Source organism: Spermophilus citellus (genome assembly GCF_964194105.1).
Source record: "Spermophilus citellus genome assembly, chromosome: 18".
Lineage (NCBI taxonomy): Eukaryota > Metazoa > Chordata > Mammalia > Rodentia > Sciuridae > Spermophilus > Spermophilus citellus.
In genome coordinates, this window is record NC_138200.1 from 12,055,829 (window position 1) to 12,078,549 (window position 22,721).

The window sequence follows — 22,721 nt, forward strand, 5'->3', positions numbered from 1 at the left end:
CTCTCTCTCTCTCTCTCTCTCTCTCTCTCTCTCTTTTTGGGTCTCTCTGTGATTCTGCTTCTGTCTCTCTCTTCCATGATGTCTGTCTCCATCTCCTGGCAATCTCTCCCAGGGTCTGCTATTTCTGTCTCCCTGGTTCTCTTTGGATTCCTATCTCTTTCCAAGGTGCTGCTTTTTGGTATCTCAGACTGTCTCTATGGACCAGTTTTTCTGGTCTCTGTGCCTTTCTCCATCCTTTTCTCTCACTCTGTTGTTAAGTCTCTATCTTCTTCCCTCCATCTGCCTCCTTCATGATGTTCCATGTGTCTCCACCCGGTTTCCTCCTCATTTCACCCTGTCTTCTCTCCCCCTCCTCCTCCCTGTGTGTGTGTGTCTGTCTCTTTCATCACCCCCCTTTCTTCTTCTTCTCTCTTTCCTCTTTTTCCTCTCTGGGTCCACCTCAGTCTCTCTGTCCTTCCTGCTCTAGGTCTCCCATATAACTTGGGCTGGCTTTATTTTCTGGGCCTTTCTCCAGTTCCATGGACATCTCAGGCAAAGGACACAGAAAATCTTGAGAGGTTCCACAAGCATGGCACAGAGGGAGAGGAAAGGGCACTGCAGGTGTTGGTCACAGCTGAACGGGGTGGGCAGCCTGCTGTACCCAAGCAGCCAGTCCTGAGGGCCTTGATGAAGACCCTGGCTTCTCTCCTGGGGATAGGTGGGAGCCAGAGATGATCTTGAACCAGAGTGGGCATTGCCAGGTCTCTGGAGGACTGAGCAGGAGCTGAGTGGGATGATTTGGAGTACAGAGGAAAAAGAGGCAGAAGCCTCAGAACTGGCTTGAACTGAATTTGGTGTGAGGGGAAGGGAGTGAGCTTCAAGTTTGGGGGCCTGGGCAGATGGGGAGGGTAGTGTCCCATGCAGGTAGGAGGGGTGGGCTGAGGCCAGGCGCCTGTAGAGGGCTGCTGACAGATCCTATGGGCCCACAGCCAAGCTGGGATCCGAGGCTCAGCGCGGCTCAGCGCTAATCTCCTCATGACCTTGCAGAGGCCTGAACTGCCTGCTGTCTGCCCCAGACCTGCAGGCTGAGTCTAGGGGTGCAGGGAGGGCTGCAGTCTGGGGGGAGTCCCAAGGAGGGGTTCAGGGGTGGGAGGGAGGCTTGGCCCCTGGCCAGCCCTGCAGCAGCACTGCGTCTCAGACACAGAGGCATAGAGGCTTGGAGGAGATGGAGGCAGCTGATCCTCCATCCTGAGCTCTGTGCTAGGGGTAAGGTCTCAGCTTCCCCACATGGATGGAGGGATGTGCAGATAGCAAGTCATGAGGTCAAGCTGGAGAAGTGAGCAGGGAGGTGGGAGCAAGGACAGATGGGGGTCTGGTAGAAGTGGGGCAGGAAGTCTGCCATCAATCCCTGAAGTCTTAGGGAAGGTTAGGCAACTGCTGCTTGGGTCCCTGACAGCTGGGGCTGGGCCTGATTCTTGGGTCTGAGGGAGGACTGGGGACTGGACCCCTGGATCTGAGGGAAGAAGATTGGGGCCTGGACCCTTGGGTCTAAGAAAAGAGGGATGGGCTCTGGGACCCTAGTTCTGAGTGAGGGCCTGGGGCCTGTACTCTTGGGTCAGAGAGAGGAGGGGCTAGGGTCTTGACTCCAGGGACAGAAGGAGGAGGACTGCAATCAGGACTCCTGCATCTGCAGAAGAGCTGGGGCCTGGACCTCTGGATCAGAAGGAGGGGCTGGGAGCTGGATTCCTGGGTCTGAAGGAGGAGGGCTGAGGTTTGGACTCCTGGGAAAGAGGGAGGAGGACTGGAGGTCAGACTCTGGGGGTGGGGAGGGATGGGATCTGGACTTCTGGGTCAGGGAGGAAAGCTGGGACTCCCGGGTCCCTTGTAGGTGAGTCTGGGCTCCTGATTGTCCTTGCCATGGCCAGACTGCCTTGGGGGCAATTTCCATCTGTTGCAGTGGGGGAACTGAGGCTTTCCCAGTCAAGGCAGGAGGCCCAGATGGGCGCACTGTGGGAGGGAGCACCTCTGAGCGTGGGGACACTCCTTTCTCCCTGTAGCCAGCATCTGCGGTTCCACGCCATTTTCCAAGCAGTCTCCCTCCTGGATGCTGGCACAGCTTATTCAGCCTCTGCACCTCTCAAGTGCTCCACCTCAGGTGCCTGTGGCCCTTGTCTCTGAGTGCCTCTCCCTGGCGCCCCTCTGCCCTCTGCCTCCTCTTCCTATCATTCCCGCTGACTTTGCTGTATCTGGATGGGAAATGTCTGTCTTTGTGTCTCTCCTTTTTGTCTCCAGGTCCTTTTCCATGTCCCACTTTACCACTCCATGGCTCTCTGCCTATGTCTCCATGTCCCTGTCTCTATGTCTATGTTTCTCTCTGTCTGTCTCCTTTGGAGTCTCATCCTCTCTGTGTCTCTGTCTCTCCCTCTCATGTTTAAATCCTTTGCTTCCCCCACCCCCATCCCCATTTTTTTCCCTAAGATTCCCCCCTCCCCTACCTTCTCTAAGGCATCTTGGCCTCAGCCCTCTCCCCCAATCTTCCCATGCTCCCCTCCTCCATTTCACTTACCTGAAAGTCATCACTAATTCCCACCTCCCTGTTTCTCTCCCTGTGTCCTCCCCCCACCCAATTCTCCCCACCCCCCTCCCACCCCAACCCACAGATCTGCAGCCCCATCCCCCACCTCCATCCTTAGGCCCATCAGCCTCCATCCGCCATCTTTCTCCCTATCTCTCATGTTTCCTCTTATCCATCTTTCCCATCCTGATCCTCTTTGGCCCACCTACCTCAACCCACCCACCTCCTTCCCTGACTCCCCACCCCAAAGACCCCAACCCAGACACACAGGGAGGAATCCAGGGCTGCAGCAGGGGTCAGGTGGTCAGCCAGGGAAGGAGGCAGCATCTGCTGGAGAGACTCACAGACAGAGAAGGACACAGGGACACAGAGGCAAGGGCAAAGCAGGCAAGCACGCTCCCCACCACACATTTGCACTCTCACACCCTCAGTCAGGGGCTCAGACTCTCAGCCATGGTCCTCTTGCTCCTCCCCCTCTTCCCAGCCCCTCATATCTGCTCCCCCAGATTAGGGGCTGCACACACACTCTGCAGCCCCAGGCGGGTGCACTTCGGAGTGCCCCCAATCAGGCCTGGAAGGAGAAAGAGAGGTCATCTGATGTCCATTTCCCAATTTCCCAGCCTGGACCTATCTCCACCCAGCCAGGGGATCAGGGGGCTTTGACACACCCAGACACATTAACACAGCTCTCGCACAGGCTCAGACACCACTGGGGCCACAGATGAGGGCAGACAGTGCAGCCAGGGCCTGACAAAATCAGGAGCTCACACACGCTGTCATGCCGCACGCAATCCTGCAACTGCATACACGCATCCGACAAGGTCAGGCAGAGATGCTAAAAGCCAGCCCATGACCCCTCGGATCCCCGCACACAAAGCCAAGCCAATATGCGCCACAGACCCCCTCCAGCCCTGCGTCCCCCCTCCCCCCAGCCACGGCCGCACGACCACACGGACCCGCTGGGTCAGCGGGGTCACAATTCCCCAAAGTCCTGGCCCCAAAGCTCAGGGGTCTTGGAGCCCCCGGCCTCCGCACACACCCAATGTCCCTGATTCCACAATCTATCTCTCTCTCTCTCTCTCTCTCTCTCTCTCTCTCTCTCTCTCTCTCACACACACACACACACACACACACACACAGTGCCCTGCTGGCCCCAGCACCTACCCCCATCTTGGCGGCTCTGTGGGGAGAGGCGCGAGTGGGCGAGCGGCGGCCTCAGGGCGGGCTCAGGCGCGGGCTCGGGCTGGGGGCCTCTGCAGCGCCCGCGCCTCGGTCGGAGCGTGCAGCCTTCGGTCTGTCTGTCCCACCGCACAGAGTCTGCGGCGGCTGCCGCCTCCGCCTCCTCATATGCCAGCGCCCGCAGGGGGAGGCGGCGCCGGCCAATCCGGGGCGCCGCTGCGCTGATGGACGGCCCGCGGTCCCGCCCCCGGTACTGCAGCTGTCCTCCCCCACCCCCACCCCGTCTCTGCAAAGTGGAGGCGCCACTAGGAAGGGGGGAGTACTGCGTGGAGGCGGGGGAGGGATCCCGGAGACCCCCTCTATGGAGGGTGGGGCCTCTGAGAAGAGGAAGCGCTGCAGAAATCCCCTCATTGTAGAGGTGTGCCACCAGGAGAGGGACCCACTGAAGGGGGTGGAGGCGGGGTAGGGGGAAAGCCCGAGTGAACCACCGCAGTAAGGCAGGGGCCCCAGCGCACCCCCTATGCAGTGTGGCGGGGTGGGGCTGGAGTCTGGGTTGGTGCTGTTCAGGGGGATGGTGCTGCAGGAGAGGAAGCTGGAGGACGCAAGAAAGCAAGGAAGACCCCAAACTGAAGAGGGGTGCTGCAGGTGGGGAGGAAGAGTCCTGAGACTGCCCACTTCCCCAGTGTGCGTTCTGCCATGGCTGAGATATAGGAGATATAACTACAGAGTACACAGCTAGGAGACACCAGGAGGCCCAGGAAGTGCCCAGCACCAGTTATGCACCACAGTCACATTCCATCACACACCAGCCTGTACCCTCACCTACAACACTATCCATCGCACAAACAGAGGCTCACACAGGAAGGAAACACACATAGAGCACACGCTTTGCAAAACCATCAAAGCACAACAGAATCATCGGCACAGTTGAAAAGCGCCATGTAGGTCCCACACCCTCAGAATGCTACATCACAGACCCATCCACTGCATCTGACCTTGCACCATCTCAGAGACCCACAATGTAAAACCCATGAACAAGATTCACCTTTACATCACACATGCTCAGGCCTCCAGACACATCACAGGACACACGAGCTATTGTGGACCTAGACACCATCACATAGCACCACACACTTTATCATACACACTGCTCCCTTGTATGTCTGGGCACGAGCAAAGGTCCACAGTACAAAATTGCCAAATTGTTGTTGTGAATGACGACAGACAAAAAGATGCATGCACTCACACACAGTACAACAGTTCACAGAAATAAGTCACATAACACCATCCCACACACCTCTCACATATCACATATTATAGCATTATCACGCACACCTTTGTGACACCTCCAAACACAGCCTAACACTCCCACCCACATGACACACCCCCATCACAGAAAGCACACACACACACACACACACACACACACACAGCCGGCACCCACATACCTGGCCTGCCACACACACGCAACACCATCAGCCACCCCGTGGGACCTGAGGAGTCATAACCTCCACTCCCACTCCCAACACCACTTTGCTTCCATGAGGAACATCCCAGACTCTCCCTGGGGATAGAAGAGGGGGGTGTGGAGAGAGAACACCTGACCTTGTAGCTTTCTAAGAATGGATATCCCTCCCATCTATGGAAGTGGAGATATGAGGCACACAGGCTAGGAACAGGGAAGAGCCTGGTGTGTGGGAGTGGGTGAAGGTCAAGGACCTGGTCAGGGAAATGTGTGAAAGGCTGAAGGCTAAAGTGAGAGACAGACGGGGAGAGACAAACTCAGAGCCACATAGATGACTTTGGACAGGTTCAGGGATAGTGCCAAAGGAGAAGGAGGTAAGGAGGACTTCCCCAGCACTCAGAGCCTCACCCCAATCTTTTTCTCTGACCTGTCCCCAGTCCCTCTCGCTGTCCCTTGTTGCCATGGTAACAGGGAGACTGACTCTGCAGCAAAAGGAGGCAGACCGGGCTGTTGCCATGGAGACTGGGAGAGGCAGGAGGAGCAACATCTTTCAACCCAGGTACATTGCTACTAGACACCCCCTCCCCAACTCCAACCCCCTCCCCAGGGAAGGACAACTTGTATGTCTACACTCATCCCTTTCCTTCCCTGTCAACTTGGCCTGAAGGTCTGGGACTAGACCAGGTGAGGATAGGACTGGGGAGATAGGGAAGCCTGGGAAGATGGGGGAGAAATAGATCCTAGGAGATCTATGCTCTCCTGCTCTCCAGCTGGGCTGGGGGTGGCCTACCCCACCATCCTACTCCACCATCCTACCCCAGACACAGGCTCAGGTCCCCCCTCACGCATTCCTTTCTCAGACACAAGCCTAGCCAGACTGATGACTGTGCATCGTGCTCCCAGCGCCAGGCTCTGCGGAAGTAGGGGGAGGGAAGACTTAGGAAGGTCACCAGGATGGACGGGGACAGGGGAGCTCTGCATGAGAGATGGAAGGAGAGACATAAAAGGAGAAACAGACACAGTCCAGAGCCAGAGAGAGACTGACACAGACAGACAGACTGAAAAAGATGTAGAGATCTGCAAAGGCAGAAATGAGAAAACAGGGAGATAGCAACAGAAATACTCAGTAAAGGTGACAGAGAGACAGGGCGACTAAGCCAGGCAGAGACAGGTTTGGTCAAATGAAGACTCAGTGATAAAGATGGGGAGAGGCTCAGATCAGAAACTTGGTGGGTGAGGAGGATTCAGAAATGGGGAGAGACCCCAGAGGAGACCAGCCTTATAGTATTGGGACAGTGAGGGGAGAGGCCATAAATGTCGGCAATCATATTCTAGGCCCTTCAACAGAATCCAACCCAAGGGCAGAGGCATTGATTAGAGTCTAAAAGACGTGGAGGGAACAGAAATGCTGGTGCTGATCCTGAAGGGCACACATACAGCAAGTCTGAGACACAGAAGGGGCCAGGTGGAAACTTGGGGGCACTGTGAGCCCGGCATGGGGTACTGTGTGCCGGGAGGGGTCTCTCGAGGTGTGTCCTGCCGGCAGAGGGACTACTACGGAAGATAGGCGGACCCTGGATGTGAGCGTGGGCGCGGCTGTACTCCGGGCTGGCGGTCGGGTGCTGAACGGACAGCTCCCGAGCTCGCCCGGCTGCTGAAAGGGCGCGTCCAGCCTCCGCCTCGCACTCTCCGACCCTCTGTCTGGTTTTCCTCACCGCTCTGGTCCCTTCTGGTCTCTGTTTAGTTTTCTATGGCTTCCTGTCTTTCACCCAACTCCCCATTTCATCTCCGAAACTCCTCTTCTGCCACATCTCTCTCTCCTCCAATGCATCGCAGCCTCACTCCCTTTCTTTCCCTTTCCTGGCCCCTCTTTCTCCTACTCACCCCCCGCAGGGTCTCCTCCACCCCTGCCCCATCTCTTTCTTTCCCCGCCCCTTCAACTCTCCCCTTTCTGCTCGGCCTCGTTTTGGCTCTCCCTGTTTGACCTTCACTCGTCCTTTTTCAGCTGCAGTTTCCACAGAAACCTCCAGAGGGGCGGAGGAGGGCGGGGACAAGAGGCAGACCCACCCTTCTCCCTGCTCAACCAGCCCTTCAGCAACCGCCCCGCCTCCGGGATTCCTCACTCCCCTCTTCTGGGCTGGAGAGGTACAGGTTCAGCCAAACACTGGGTCGGTCACGGACAGAAAGGGCCCACCTCAGTAAAGTACACACGCTCATGATCTCAAAGTCGTCGAATCACTCTGGCCTGGGCACACACTCGCCACCATAGGTGCCCCCTCAATGCTTCACACAGGGAACAGCTCACTGCCCTTCCCCTCCCCCAGCCCCATCTGGTTTCTGTCTTTCTGTGTCTTCTGCTCCCCGTGTCTCTGCCTTTCCAGATCCCTGCATCTCTCCATCTGTCTCAGGGTCTCTGTCGGGCAGCCTCCCTCTGTCCTGAGAGAAGGTCAGTGGAGAGGAGCCAGCTGCTGGGACCTGGGCTGACCTGCTGGATGCAGGCAGGGCCAAGGGTGGAGAGTGTGTAAGTGACCATCCAGGCTATGGTTCTCGACCGACTTCAGGAACCCAAGCCTCCAATGTCTTCCCACTCCCAGGAAATGAGACCCGGGTATCCCCAGTTTTGGGGTTTTGTTCTTTTTTTTATTCCAACAGGGACTGAGATGTGGCAGGGGTAGGGATGGGGGCCCAACTGACCCCCTCCCTTGGGGGTCTCATAGAAATTCCGAGGTTTCTCCCCCCAAAAAAGAGAGAAAGAGAAGAGCGGAGGGGCGCCAGGGGACACCCATCTGTCCAGAGGCCATCCCCACCTCCAGTAGTTTAGAGGGCAGCTTCAAGTCTTGGGACGCCTGAGCAGTCCCAGGGCGGGATCCTCCCCGCCAACTGTTTTCTGCCTCTGGGAACGGCCCCCCCGCAGTCCCGGGCCCCTGGAGTTCTCAGTTTCTGTGCTCCTCTTTCCCGCCGCGCGGGGCGGAGTGCGGGAGTCCGTGGCGCCCTCTCGCGAGTCCACTAGGGGGCGCAGGCCGGCTCCGGATCCCGGCCTCGGATCTCACAGGGAACCGAAGGCAAAATCGCGGCGTCGGGGGCATTGCCCCAAGTCCTGTATCCCTCCCGCTAGGGAAGCGGGAGTGGCCGGGGCCTGGGGCAGGCCCAGTCCCTAGGGTCAGTCCGGGCACCCACCCGGCCCCGCCCGTGGTCACTCGTGCTCGGCCAGATCACGGGGGCCGGCGGGGCCGGGCCGCGGCCGAGGAGGACTGGTAGCCTCGGTGGGGGCGCCCAGGCCACGCGGCGGCGCTCCCGCCCCAGAGGCCCGCAGCGCCTGGATGCGCCTACACTCCTGGCAGACACGCACGTGCGTGCAGGGGGTGGGGACAGAGGGCCGGGGCCCACCTGGGGGCCCCGGGTCGTCCAGGAGGCGCTGCGGGCCTCCGTGAGCGCCGCCTGCATCCCCACCCGCGCCGGCCGAGTAGAGCTTGCCGTTACTAAGCCGCATCTCACGGACGGCGCGCAGCGACAAAAGGGCCCGGCTAGGGCCGCCAGGGCGTCGGCGCCGGCGGGAACGCGATGTCTTGCGGCAAGATACGGCGTGGCGCAGCTCCTGCAGCATCTCCTGACACACCGACACCTGAGGGCGGCGCAGGGTGGTCACCCTCTGGAGTGCTCCTCACCATCCCTCCCCTCACCATCCCATCCCTTTCCCAGCCAGCCTCTCCCCATGCCCCCAACTCCTCTACTCCTTTCCCATCTGCACATCCTCAGCATTCTCTCCCCGTCCCCATCTTCTTCTACACCTCCTCTTTCTTCTGTCTTCACCCATTCTCTTCACCAGCCCTTCATCTCCTGTTTCTGTCTCTTCCTCTCTCACATCTCCCATCTTCCTTGGGTTTGTCCCTGAGCCTACCTGCCCTCACCAATTCAGACTCCTGTTATTCCTCTTACGTTTCTGATGCCTCTAGTCCTTCCCTCCTCCTCGTTTCCCATCTTCTCCTGACAGTGCAAGCCATGTTTACTGAATGCTGCTGTGTGCCAGGCACTGTCCTGGGCACAGCAGAGAATAAAACAGAAGTCCCAGCCCTCATGAAGGTTATAGTCAAGTAGGCAGAGTCAGAAAATAACAAACTTGTAAATGTATGTAGTATGTTAGATGATGATGAGTGCTTTGGAAAAAAGTTAAGTAGGGAAGACAGATAAACAGTATGGATGGGAAGTGATGCAGGTCAGAGTGGCAGGAATGGGGCATGCAAAGGGGGGAGAGAGAGGAGGTGAAGTGTGGGCCAGCTCGGGAAGGCCTGTAGGCCATTGTAAGGCTTTTGCCAACTGACTCCCAAGTTTGAAGCCGACAACTGCTGGGTTTTCATAGAATCACTTGAGGTTTTTAACAGCAGACTACAGGGAGGCAAGAGCAGGGAGCCCACCTAGAAGGCTACTGCAATATCCCAGGCAGGAGGTGGTATTAGCTAGACCAGAGTGGTGTGAGAGGGCTGGACTCTGGGTATATTGTGACAGCTGTGGAGACAAAAGGATGGTGAAAGAGAGGAAGGAGTAAAGGATAACTCCATGTACTTTTGGCCTGAGCAACTGGAAGGTTGGCATTGGCTGGTGGGTGTGCAGGACCTCAGTGGTGAACACATACATTATGCATATATTACCAGATGTCCATGTAGAGATGTCAGGTATGGAGCTGAATTTACAAACTTTGGGCTCAGGGAAATACACACTTGGGGGTTATGGAAGGCAGTCTCTAAGATTCTACCCGTCTCATGTAATCCTCTCTGTATCAGGGTTGGTCTGTGGGACCAACAGAATTTGGTCATCTGACATTTTCACTTCTTGCTCTTCCTCTCTTGGATCACTTGCCTTGGGGGATGTCAGCTGCCATGGCATGAGGACCATGGAGGTCACTGTTCAAGAAACTGAGGCATCCTACCAACTGCCTTTGAATGTACTAATCATGTGTTTTATTTTCTGTCTTAGGATGTTTTAATATCTTCAAAATCCTGCAGGCTGGGGAGGGACTAACCCTCCCAGAACTAGCCAAATCTTAGATAGCAAAGGATTCCTCAGCTTATCAGAGGCACAGCAAGCAATATTGAGTCTATCTATACTCCTACTCACCCCTTGCACCTAATTTAATTTCATGTACCCCCAATATTTACCCTGCCCTAAATCATTCCAGGTCAGGTACAAGACAACTAGAGACAGCCCCTATAGTCTAGAGTCCACTGGCCGATTCAAACTGGCCAGTCCTATGCCTGCCTGCCCAACCTTGCCCAAAGAAACTGCAGGAAAACTAATGGCCTAGTCTTTCCCCTCTGGGCAGCTTCTACTTCCTGACCAAATCTGGTGCTTCTCCTGTGGCCCTATGTGATGTCCTACCCCCACTTCTCAGGAAACATAATAAGAATCTTTATCTCCATACTCGCTTCCCCTTATTGGGGATTGAACCCAGGGGCACTTTGCTACTGAGCTGCATCCCCATGCTTTTTAATTTTTTATTTTGAGACAGGATCTCACTAAGTTGATGAGACTAGTCTCCAGCTTGTGATCCTCCTGCCTCCACCTCCCTAGTCCCGCAGATTATAGGCATATACCACTGCTCCTGGCTAAGAATCTCCTTTCATTGGTGCTGGCCTGTGTTGTCATTAGTCCTCTCCATAAATGAAAATCATGGATATATTTGGGACAGTGAGCCATCTTAGAAGTGGACCCTCCAGCCCCCATCAAGCCTTCAGATCCCAGTAGCCCTGGCCAACACCAAGACTGTGACCTCAACATAGGGCGGTAGAACCACCCTGCTAAGCTGTTGCCTGGTTCTTGGCCCAGAAATTGTAAGCTGACAGAAGTTTGCTGTTTTAAGCAGTAAAGGTATTATGGTAACAATGAATAACTAGCATAGAAGTCATCAGCACACAGAAAGTTTTAAGAGCCATTCCTGGGACCTCTATGGAAATAGAGAAAAACAGAGAAGAGAAACAGTCAGAGGAGCAAGCCCTGGGATCCCCCAACAAATCCTGGGGAGAAAGGGACCCAACAAAGGAGCTTAGGAGAGTGACTTGAGAGGCGGGAGGAAAACAAAGGATCAGCAGAGAGGAAAAGGTATTGAGGAGACAGAGTGATAAACTGTGCTGAAGCCTGCTGCTGTCCCAGGTAGATGAGGCCTGAGACTTGGGCACTGGATTTCAGATGAGGAAGTCACTCATTAAAGAGTAGAGGGGCGGGCTGAGGTTGTGGCTCAGTGGTAGAGCACTCGCCTAGCATGTGAGAGGCCCTGGGTTCGATCCTCAGCACCATATAAAAATGAAATAAAAATATTGTGTATCCACCTGCAATTAAAAAATAAATGTATATATTAAAAAAAGAGTAGAGGGGCAGGGACAGAAGCTGGGCCCAATAGTGAATGGGTGGAGAGAAACTGGAAAGAACAGGGAGATACAACCCTCTTAAGGAGGCAGAGGAAAGGAGAGAGATCTGATGGTGGCTGGGAGGAGAAGTAGGGTCAAGACAGGACTTCTTTAGGGTGGGAGGAGTTACAGCACATTTGTATGCTGACTGCTGATCCAATAAAGAGAAGACAGCTGACTGTGCAACACAGGAGGAAAGACCTGGGGGTATAAACAGACTCAATATTGCTTGCCTTGCACTGGAGGGATGTCCTTGGGAAGGTGAGGGGGTGATCTGGGCAAAGGTAGAGGCTGTCTTCAGAGGAGTGGAAGGGACAAGTAGAGAATGCGAGGGGCTGGATGTGGGGCTGGGGTTTTGGGGTGTACCTGTGAGGTCAGTTGCTGGAAGTGAGAAGTGGAGGAGGATCTGGAGGCTGGCAGAGCAAGGAAAAGGGGCACTAGCAGTCTGGGTTGTGGGAACATGAATGGGTCTGGAACAGCAGAGGTGTCACCCAGCAGCACCTAGGCCCTCTGGAAATAGTGATCCTGACTATAGCATGAGACTGGTCATCAAGTCTGCATTCTGTGGCTTGTTTCTCCTCTAATTTTTTCTTGCTTTATGGCCTCTGTGGCTCGCCACACTTTTCTCCCCCCCATCCCCTTTCCCTGCATCTTTATCTCTTCCTGGGCTCTTCTCCTTCTATCCTTGCACATCTGGATGCTCTGTCTCCTTGCCTGCTCTCTCACCTCTCCTGGGACCTCCTTAACCACAGGAGTCTCTCCAGGCCCCTCCTTACCTGCTGTACTCCTCCTCCCCCTTCCCCAGCTCCCCACCATCCACCAGGTGGCTTCCAATGCCACATCCTTCACATGCCCCAGCCTAGGGGTCCCGTGCTTCATGCCCCACCCTTGGCCAACTTCCTCACCTCCTCAGACTCTGCTGACCTCCTTGTGGACCATATGAATTCCATGACCGCCACGAAGACAGCGATGATGAGGCCACAGATGAGCACGACAAAAATGCCACCAATATTCTCCATGCCCAGACCTGGGGGTTAGGGGAGAGCCACAGAGTGGGCTGTGTGGGCATGGGGCTGCAAGGAGGTCCTCAGGAAGGACATGCCGCATGCAGGGGTGGCTGACCTTTCGCTCGATGGTCCTCCTCCTTGGGGCACCGGCCTCCCTCCCACCACTTGCGCTTCAGGATCTCTAGTCGGTTGTTCTCCTGGAGCTGCAGGATGGCCAACGTGATCTCGTCCCGAAATGGGGAGCCTGGGCCGGGCACATGAGAAGGGACTGGCTATCAGGCCCTGGGGCCCTACCTGCCCCAAACCCAACTGTTCCCTCACGGTGGCCTCCATCAGTCCCTGATGCTGCTCAGGGTCTTCCTTGTGGCCTCTCCCCACCCCTACCCAGTTTCTTCACAACACAGCAGCCAGGAGTCAGTTTTAGGAGCAATCAGATCAGTCCTCCCTTGCTGAAACCTCTTCCATGGCTTCCCTCACTGCTGCTAGAACAAGGCCCCTCCCTCTGCCTACAAGAGCCTGTATTCTCAGGCAGCCACTTTCTGGTACCCCTGCCCAAGGTTCTCTCAGGTCCAGCCACACTGACCTCCTTGCAAGTTCCAAATCAGCCTAGCAAAGTCCTACCTTAGGACCTTTGGCTCTGCTGGAATGTTCTTTCCCTCACTTCACTCAGATCTCTGCTCACATGCTGGTTCCTCAGGGTCTTCTCTGATCACTTTATTTAAAATGGCCCAAGAACCCCCTTCTGTCAGTCTCTTCCCCTAAATTTTCAGCTAGAACACTTATCACCACCTGACGTCATATGACACAGCAGCTACATGTTTATGATCTCTGCTGCCTACTGCCCTAGTGGAAGGTAGGAGGGGCTGGGGTGCTTGGCATCTTCTCTCTGTTGCCCAGCATCCAGCCCAGGGTCTGGCACCTGTGAGGACATCAGACCAATCTGCTGAGTGAATGGATCCCCATTCTCCCCTCCTCTTCACAACACCTCTCTCCTTACCCTCGTGTTCTCCTCTTGAACCATCCTTGGGCCTCAAACACCCCATATATCCTGTTCTGTACGCACTCCTTCATTTACTAAGATACTCATAGAACATCTGTCACATGCCAGGAAGTAGGGATATGGTGAGTAGAGGTAATTAATGTTTATTAGGCACCTGCTATGTGCCAGACCCTGGGTTTGCAGAATTTATTCAAGCCTTGCAATGACCCTGTGAAGCAAAGGTTTCCATCTGAAGCAGATATTTCTGAATGAGGCGATGCTCTTCTCTTAGATCATGTACTGAGTCAGGGTGGAAAGTGGGATCTAAAACCAGGCTGATGTGACTCTAAAGCCTGTCCCCAAGGCACCAGGCTACACTACTTCTCTAGAACAGCATGTACTCTCATGCAAAAATGCTCAGAATTTCTGTGCAGTTACAGGTAACTAATGTAAGCACCAATGGCTCACACATGATTTTAAAAGCCAAAATGTCAACATTTGGAGACAAATCAGTGGTACGCTTCTAGCACTGAGCCCTGAAAAAGCATGTCCTGAACTGAAGAATAAAATAACATGTTAAGTTCCCATGGAGGGTTCATCCTCTCTTCCTCCCTTCCCAACTCTCTTCCTTCCTCCCTATCTTTTTCCTTCCCCTATCCAGCCATCTATCTATCCTTCCTTCCTTCCATTTACATACATACCTTCCTTCTATCCATCCATCCATTTATATTATTTCCTGAGCACCTTCTCTGAGCCAAACTGTAGGCTTTGGTGCAGAAAATATGAAGCAAATAAAACCAAGTCCTCTCCCTCAAGGGCCCCTTGGGCCAATGAGGAAAGGCAGCAAGCCTCATAGCCAACATGTACTGAGTTGTACAGCAAAGCCTCATTGAATTCTCTCAACAGCCCTTGGAGTCTAAAACTGATTGTTCCTGGGTTCATCTTTGCAGGTGGAAGGTACAGAGGCACAGGAAGGTGATGACACCTGCCTAATGCCACACAGCCAGAAGATTACACACAGAATTCTCAGCCAGCCTCAGGCGGCCCTGGCCCAGTCCCGGGCCTGCTCACACATCTTGTTTTCAGACACAAAGGGCCCCTGCCCCATTCCACATCCTCACTGAAGCCATACCCAGCGGCATGCCAATGCCATAGCCCTTGGTGTCGAGGAGGCCCCCGATCTGGGTGAGGTTGCAGTTCAGGCGGCGGTGGTACTCATTCATGGTGGACTCGAGCAAGAAGGCATAGCGGGAGTTGAGGACACGGGCGATGCCCTCTTCTGTGCTCTTGACGAACACGCTGGGCTGCTTGGACTGCATGTAGTTCCACATACGCTGGTACGTCTGGTACCGAGAATTCTGGGCAGAGGGAGCACAAGGGGAAGACAGGTGAGGGTCTCTCCACCCATGTCCTTTCCCAAGCCCTGTACCCTACCCTCCAGGATGTCTCCCTCAATCTGAGAGAGTACAGAGATGAGATCAAGACAGAAAGAGCCAAAGACAGAGGAGAGAGACTAGACAAACTGTCCAAGCCAGGTCCAAATCATCCCCATGCCCCCTCTCCCAGGATGCCTCACAGCCCTCATGGCTCAGCAACCTCCTAGACCTACTCCTGTCTCCTCTCCCCTAACCCTCCAGTGGCCCCACCCAGCTTCAGCCTCCTCCAGAACACTTGTCTACCCCAACCTGGACCAGGGGGAATGTCCAACTCTAAACTGTCACCCCTTGCTCCCCACTGCCCATGTGCAGAGTCCAATCTAAGTGCTCTCCCTGGCCTTTGAGGTTTTTGAGTCTTTAACCCAAACCTCCTTGCCAAGCTTTTATCTTTCTTTTCTTTTACCCCAAATACATAGAGTGTATTCTCTCACTTTTAGGGCCCTCCTTCCTCTCTGTTGGATGATATTCCCAGTTCTAACCCTTCTAGAAGTTCCTTGGCCCTGCTTGTCCTCTACTTATGGCACTGATTCAACATTAGATCCCACATCTGCTTCCCTGTCCCCATTCCCTGTCCCCTGCCAGACAGCAGCACTCCCCATGAGAGCAAGTGTGTCCTTTGCTCCCGTACCTCCCGACCGTCACTGATCATCAGTCTCTGATCCAGGACGCCCTGCCCAGCCCCACTCAGAGATGCTATGCAGGGCAGGGATCCCAACACCAAGCCTGAGGTTCCCAGTGGCCCCACCTGGAAGAAGGTCATGGTGGAGCCAGCGTGGATGGTGCCGTACTCAATGTTGGTCTGATCTGCCAGGTCATCAGCCGACTCCACAGGCACCTCCATGCGCTGCACAGTGAGGAAGGCGGCCAGGTTGGCCGTGTAGGAGGAGATGATGATCAAGGTGAAGGCCCACCTGAGGGGTGGGAGGGATGAGCTGCAGGCTGGAGCCATCCCTGCCACTTTGACCTGTGACCATGTGCTCCATTAGTGGTACCTCCCTCATCAACAGGGACCCCAACATTCAACAGGCTGACTGCTGACTAGGAGTGTGGATTTTGAAGCCAGACTCCTTAGGTTTAAATATCCATTCCAGAGACTTCTATTTCCTGGTATGAGAAATACCCTTTCATGGGGCTGGGGTTGTAGCACAGTGGTAGATCACTTGTCTAACATGTGTGAGGCACTGGGTTCGATTCTCGGCACCATATACAAATTTAAAATATAAAAGTCCATTGACAACTAAAAATACATTTACATAAAAAAGTACCCTCTCACCATAAACCACCAGAAAACTGTACAGATATAGGAAACTATAGAGAATGATAGGCATCTCAGGACTGTGATTCCTAAGAAAAGAGAAATGAAGTGAGACATCATCATATAGGCTGCCCAATGGATTTAATTTACACACTCAGCACCTGGAAGGGAAATCCAAACGGTTCAGCAATCTTGCAGAGCTGTGGAGATGGAGATAGGAGCTAGGGTGGACGGAGCAAGATGTCTGGAATTTGTGAGACAGAATACTTAAGAGGAGGGAACTACACAGAGAGTTCCAGAAACCTGGGGTCCCCTTGAGTCTTTGGCTGAATATCAATCTGTAAGTGCATGGATGAAACTCCATGGGGCCAGACAAGAACAAATTTCAAGGGGAAAACAATTCCCAGAGTTCCCACAGGGCTGGGAATTGCTTGAGCTCCTTCAGCCAGAGTAGAGACCTCATTGAATATATGAGATATTCAGTAGGGAACACAAAGTACACCATATTGGAAACTGGGTTACATGGGCCCTAAAGACAACACAAGACCTGTCCTAAAAGAGCTTCAATATGGGCTTGGAAGGATCAAAATAATTCACAAGTAATTTAATTGTCTGCCAGAAAAAGTCCAAGACTCTTTTGATGTTTTGGTTTGTTTTTGTGGTGCTAGATAGGCACTCTATCACTGAGCTAAGTTAAATCCTCCTGGTAGGTTCATCCTCTCTCCCTACCTCCCTGGACTTCCCTAGCCAGAAGTCCAAGACGCTATAATATAAACAATGTAAAATTCACAATATCTATCATCTAATTAAAAAAATAATCAGATATATAAAGGTACAGGATAAAAGGGACCCTGGAATGAAAGAGACTCAAAGTGGTCAAAGACGATGAAAAAGGTAGACAAGGACATTATGATTGGCGTCCCAGAAAGAGAGGAGAGAAAGCAGTGACTGAAAAAAAAAATATTTGAAGAAGTAATGGTTAAAAAATTTTCAAGTTTGACAAAAACTATTATCATGCAAACCCAAGAAGTTCAATAAACCCCAAGCAGTATAAACACATTTATATATAAAATACACCAGGGCACATTATAATTAATTATTGAAAACCAGTAATAAAGAGAAAAGCTTAAAAGCTGCCAGAATAGATAAAGGTGTGTGTGTGTGTGTGTGTGTGTGTGTGTGTGTGTGTGTGTGTGTATGTGTAGGACACATTACACGTAAAGAAGTAAAAATAATAGCTCCAATAGACTTCTTGTCAGAGAATATTCAAGCCAAAAAACAAGGCAACAGCATGCTGAAAGAAAAATCAAAACAAAACTGTCAACCTAGAATTCCAAATCCAATAAAAACATCCTCCAAAGATCACACGTGAAAACATCTCTCATGTAAACAAAGCTGGGAGAGTTTGTTACCAGCAGACCTGCACTTTCAGAAATGTTAAAAGCAGCTCTTCAAGTAAAAGGAAAATAATACTGGATGGGCATGTGGATGCACAAGAAGGTATGAAGAACACTATAAATGGTAGACATGTAAGTAAATATAGAAGGCATATTCCACATTTGATTTTTTTCTTCTTTCTTTCTTTCTTTCTTTTTTTTTTTTTTTTGGTGCTGGGATAGAATTCAGGGTCTTATGCATTCTAGACAGATACTCTCCCACTGAGCTATACCCTTGGCCCCTAAAAACTTTTTAAAAAAACCTTTACTATTTATACACCCACCCACCACTAGTATAGTGTGGGGTTCATAAGATATACAGAAGTAACGTAAATGATAAAAGTCAAAAGGTGGGAAGATGAGATGGATATATACTGTTGCAAGGGTCTTACATCTTATATGAAATTGTATGTTACTTTAACTTTTTTTTTTTTTTTTTTTTTTTTTTTACTGGAGATTGAACCTAGGGGTGATTAACCACTGAGCCATCATCCCCAGCCCTTTTTATTTTGGGACAGGGTCTTGCTAAGTTGCTCAGGGCCTCACTCATTTGCTGAGGCTGGCTTTGAACTTTCGATCCTCCTGCCTCAGCCTCCTGAGCTTCTGGGATTATAGTTGTGCCACACCACACCCAGCTTGCAAGTATTTTTTAATAAATTAAAGATGCATATTTCAAACCCAGAGCAATCACTAAAATAAGTATAGAAGTATATTTACTTGATGATGAAGATAAACAGAATCCTAAGATATCATAAACTCAAAACAAGGTAGGAAATGAGGAAAAAGGGAACAAAGAACAAATAGGACAAACAGTAAGCTGGCAGATGACTGACTTATTTATTTTGCAGTACTGGTATTGAAACCAGAGGTGCTCTGCTACTGAACTACATTCCCTTCCCTTTCTATTTTTACTTTTTATTTTACTTTGAACTCGTGAGCCTCCTGCCTCAGCCCCCATAGTAGCTGGAATTACAGATATGCACCACTGCCCACAGGTCAAACCTGGCCCACAAGCTAAGAATGATTTTCACATTTTTTTTTAGTTGTTGACAAACCTTTATCATTTATTTATTTATATGTGGTGCTGAGAATCAAACTCAGTGCCTCACACATACTAGACGAGTGCTCTGCCACTGAACTACAACCCAGCCCCTGGTTTTCACATTTTTAAATAGCTAAGGAAAAAACCAAAAGACAAGTAATATTTTATGACACCTAATTTATATAAAATTCAAATTTTAGTCTCAGTAGCTATACAGTTATTTATTTATTTTTATTTATTTAGTTATTGTGGTACTGAATATTGAACCCAGGGACACTCTGAGTCACAAACCTAAATCCTTTTTTATAAAATTAATTTAAGGGTTGGGGATGTGGCTCAAGCCTGGCATGCGTGCGGCCCGGGTTCAATCCTCAGCACCACATACAAAACAAAGATGTTGTGTCTGCCAATAACTAAAAAATAAATATTGAAAAATTCTCTCTCTCTCTCTCTCTCCCTCTCTCTTTAAAAAAAATAAAATTAAATTAATTTTAAAAGGCTGGGGGTTGGGGCTAGGGATGTGGCTCAAGCAGTATCGCACTCGCCTGGCATGTGTGCGGCCCGGGTTCGATCCTCAGCACCACATACAAACAAAGATGTTGTGTCCACCAAAAACTAAAATAAATAAATAAATAAATATTAAAAAATTTTCTCTCTGTTAAAAAAAAAGGCTGGGGGTGTGGCTCAGTTTAATTTAAATCTAATTAATAATTTTAATTAATTTTTTTTGAGACAGGGTTTTGCTAAGTTCCAAGGTTGACCTTGAATGCAGTCCTTCTGCTTCTACCTCTCAAAATCATTAGAATTAACAGGCATGCACCACATGTCCAGCAGTATCTATGAAGTTTTACTGGATCACAGTCACATTCATTCATTTATATTTTATCTATGACTGCTTTCATACTCCAATGGCAGAGTTGAGTGGTCATGACAATGATCATTCATAGGACTGGCAAAGTATAATGACAAAAGGACCAAATCATCAAGAGGACACAGCAATCCTAAACATTCATGCACCTAATTATAGAGCCTCAAAATTCATGAAGCAAAAAATGACAGAACTGAAAAGAGAAATAGACAATTTCTCCTCAATTACAGGTGGAGACTCCAACACTCTCCTCTCAGTCACTGATAAGAAAAGTAGACAGGAAAGCAGTAAGGACACAGAAGCCTTGAATAACGCCGTCAACCACTGGCCCTCACTGACATTTACCCAACAGCAGAATACACATTCAGTGCAAGTACACACAGAACCTTTACCAGGACAGACCATTTGCTGAGACATAAAACAAGTCGCAGTAATTTTAAAAGGATTCAAGTCCTACAGAGTGTGTTCTCTGACCACAATGGAACTAAATTAGAAATCAATAATAGAAAGCTCTATGGAAAATCCCCAAATCCTGGCTCTAGCTGTATGACCTTGAAATTGTTTCAGTTTCCTCACCTATGAAGTAAGCACAACTGCAAGCCTTCCCTCACAGGGTTTTGGGAAGAGAGAGCAAATGTGCCACACAGACGTTTGCTCTTATTGTCTTGGTGACACAAGACTGACTTGGGAGAAGAGGCACCCAGGGGCCTGGCTGCAGGACCCCAGGGCAGCCATTTGTCTTATCCTGCCCCCTTGTCCTCCTTCTAGTGATAATACAGCCTCCTGTAAAACAAAACCCAACCCCAACACACAAAACCCAGGGACTAATACAACCTTTCCAGAAACCAAGTATCTCCCAACTCACCCATGGGTCAATGCTGTCACTCACTCTTTAAAACAATATTAACCAGTGCCCAGTGACTCAAGAGGCTGAGGCAGAAGAATTGCAAGTTGAAGGTCAGCCTCAGCAACTTAGTGATGCCCTAAGCAACTTAGTGAGACCACATCTCAAAATAAAAAATAAAAAGAGCTGGGGACATAAGTCAGTGACAAAGCGTCCCTGGGTTCAGTCACAGTTAAAAAAAAATTAACCAGTGCCTGTACACACCAGGCACCACACTTGTCCTTGAGGATACCTCCTGTCTGGCTGGTGGTAGTGATGGGGTAGACGGTGATGGGGCCACTTACTGAGAGACAGCAGAAGGAACACAGATGGGGAGTTAGATTTGGGAGCAAAAACACGAGCTTTGTTTTGAACAATGAGTTTGGGGATGCCTGTTGGGTGCCTAAGAGAAGAAGCCCAAGCTGGGTGGATACATGAAGATGTCAAAGATGAGGATTTCAGAAGTATCTATATCTGGAAAGCAAGGGAAGCCAGGGCATAGATGAGATGGCCCTGGACCAAATGTTAAGACTGGTGGTCTCTGGCTGGGGGTATGCATGGAGGTGTGTGGGGAAGGTGTTTGGTGAAGTGTGGGGGAACTCAGCTGGTCAGAGTGGGTCCAGCAGGTGGCAAGTGTCTGACCATGCTCAGCTTAGTCTGAACAAGAGAGAAAATCCAGACATGAGACCATGAGGCCTGTCTCTTTGGTATAAGAAAACCCACATACCTTTTGCAGTTAGAAAATAAACTGAAATCTCCAGGAATACATCTCTTGTTCAGACTGAGAAACAACTGGATGTTGCTTTGTTTGGTACTCTGGCAAGAACTCTTCACCATTTTGGGAAGTCATGTCTCAGATGACTGGTCCATTTGTGTTTGAATCCTGGAGTCAGGATGCTCAGATCAGCTGCATTAGCAAACTATATCATTAGTGGCAATTCATATTTGCCACACTAATTTGCTAACTATTTCCACATCGAATATCAAGGGTTGACAAAATTCTAATAGATGTGGCTACAGGAGGCTGCAGACCAAGTGGACACTGGAGACCAGGGGACAAGAAAACTCCTTATCATTCCAGACTTATTCCTTACAAGTAGATGCCACCTGATCATGGTATTCTGTCCTCTGGTGTAGCAACATCCAAGCATTTACATATTACCATCATGTTACTTTATTAGAAATCACTTTCTTTTTTCCTTCATATTGCAAATAGGGTGTTATATTCTTCTTCCTTTTTTAAAAATTATGCCTGTTTGTAGATATATTATCCTTGAATTTCAGGGTAGAAAAGGAAGTTTGAAAGAATAGTTGTTATAAAAAGAAGGTGCTGAGTCTTCGAGCACTGAACCATCACTGGTGTGGGGTGAGAAGCCCATTTGAGGGATGGACGAGGGCAAAGGGAATCCACAGTGAAATGAGGTTGAGGACCAAAGTGGCCAGAGGAAACCTGAGGACATGGCATCCCAGAAGCAAGAACAGAGCCTCCAGTGGTGGGTGGCTAGTAGGGCATACATTAGCCACAAGGAAGAAAGGGATTGGATATATGGATAAGGGCTGCGAGAGATCCTGTGGAACTGGGGTTGTGGGGAGGGGGAGAGGCCAAGTGCAGCTAGCTCTGAGGTTTGGGGGTTTTCTTGCCAAGAGAGCTTGAGGGAAGGAGCAGCAGGGGAAGAGTAGAGGACAATGGCTGAAGAGAGTGCCCAGGAGCCTACCTGGAGATGGATGGATGTGAAGGCAGGCAGGGCTCAGAGAACAGGGAGAGGGAACAAGACAGAGTCTGGGAGGGACGGGGCTGTGGTCAGAGAGGTCTTGGAATGTTGATTTCCAAGGCAGAGCTGTCCTGAATGATGATGAGCCCCTGGATGTGGCTACAGGAGGCTGCAGACCAAGTGGACACTGGAGACCAGGGGACAAGAAAGCAGGTCTGGCCAGGCTACTGCAGGTTAGGCTTCAGCAAAGCCCTCTAGGATGATGGCACCAAACCCCTACTGTCTACTACAGGAACGCCAGCCCCTGGAAGTCAGGGACCTGGCTTGCTGAATTATCATGATGGGGTCATATCTGCAGATTAACAAACATTTATGAAATGAGCAAATGTGTGAATAGATTTGGGGTACAGAAGAGAGGAGCATAGAGTGATAGAGGGGGCATGACCCAGGGCTTCTGGGTGATAGCAATGGAAGAGGCAAAGAATGCCTGGCTGGAGAACATGAACC

The 22,721-nt window shown here is 51.1% G+C and overlaps 1 protein-coding gene across 2 annotated transcripts in view; it reads right to left on the reverse strand.

Moving 5' to 3' along the window:
• Positions 1-7,830: 7,830 nt before the first annotated feature.
• GRIK5 (glutamate ionotropic receptor kainate type subunit 5) overlaps positions 7,831-22,721 on the reverse strand; it is a 59,171-nt gene continuing 44,280 nt past the window's right edge. For both annotated transcript variants that reach the window (XM_081274861.1, XM_081274860.1), the window contains exons 16-20: positions 15,764-15,929; positions 14,715-14,940; positions 12,719-12,847; positions 12,502-12,623; positions 7,831-8,820 (exon numbers count right to left, since the gene is read on the reverse strand). In XM_081274861.1, coding sequence (XP_081130987.1) covers positions 8,392-8,820; positions 12,502-12,623; positions 12,719-12,847; positions 14,715-14,940; positions 15,764-15,929 — 1,072 coding nt within the window. In that variant the 3' untranslated portion in view covers positions 7,831-8,391. The remainder of the gene's footprint in view (positions 8,821-12,501; positions 12,624-12,718; positions 12,848-14,714; positions 14,941-15,763; positions 15,930-22,721) is intronic.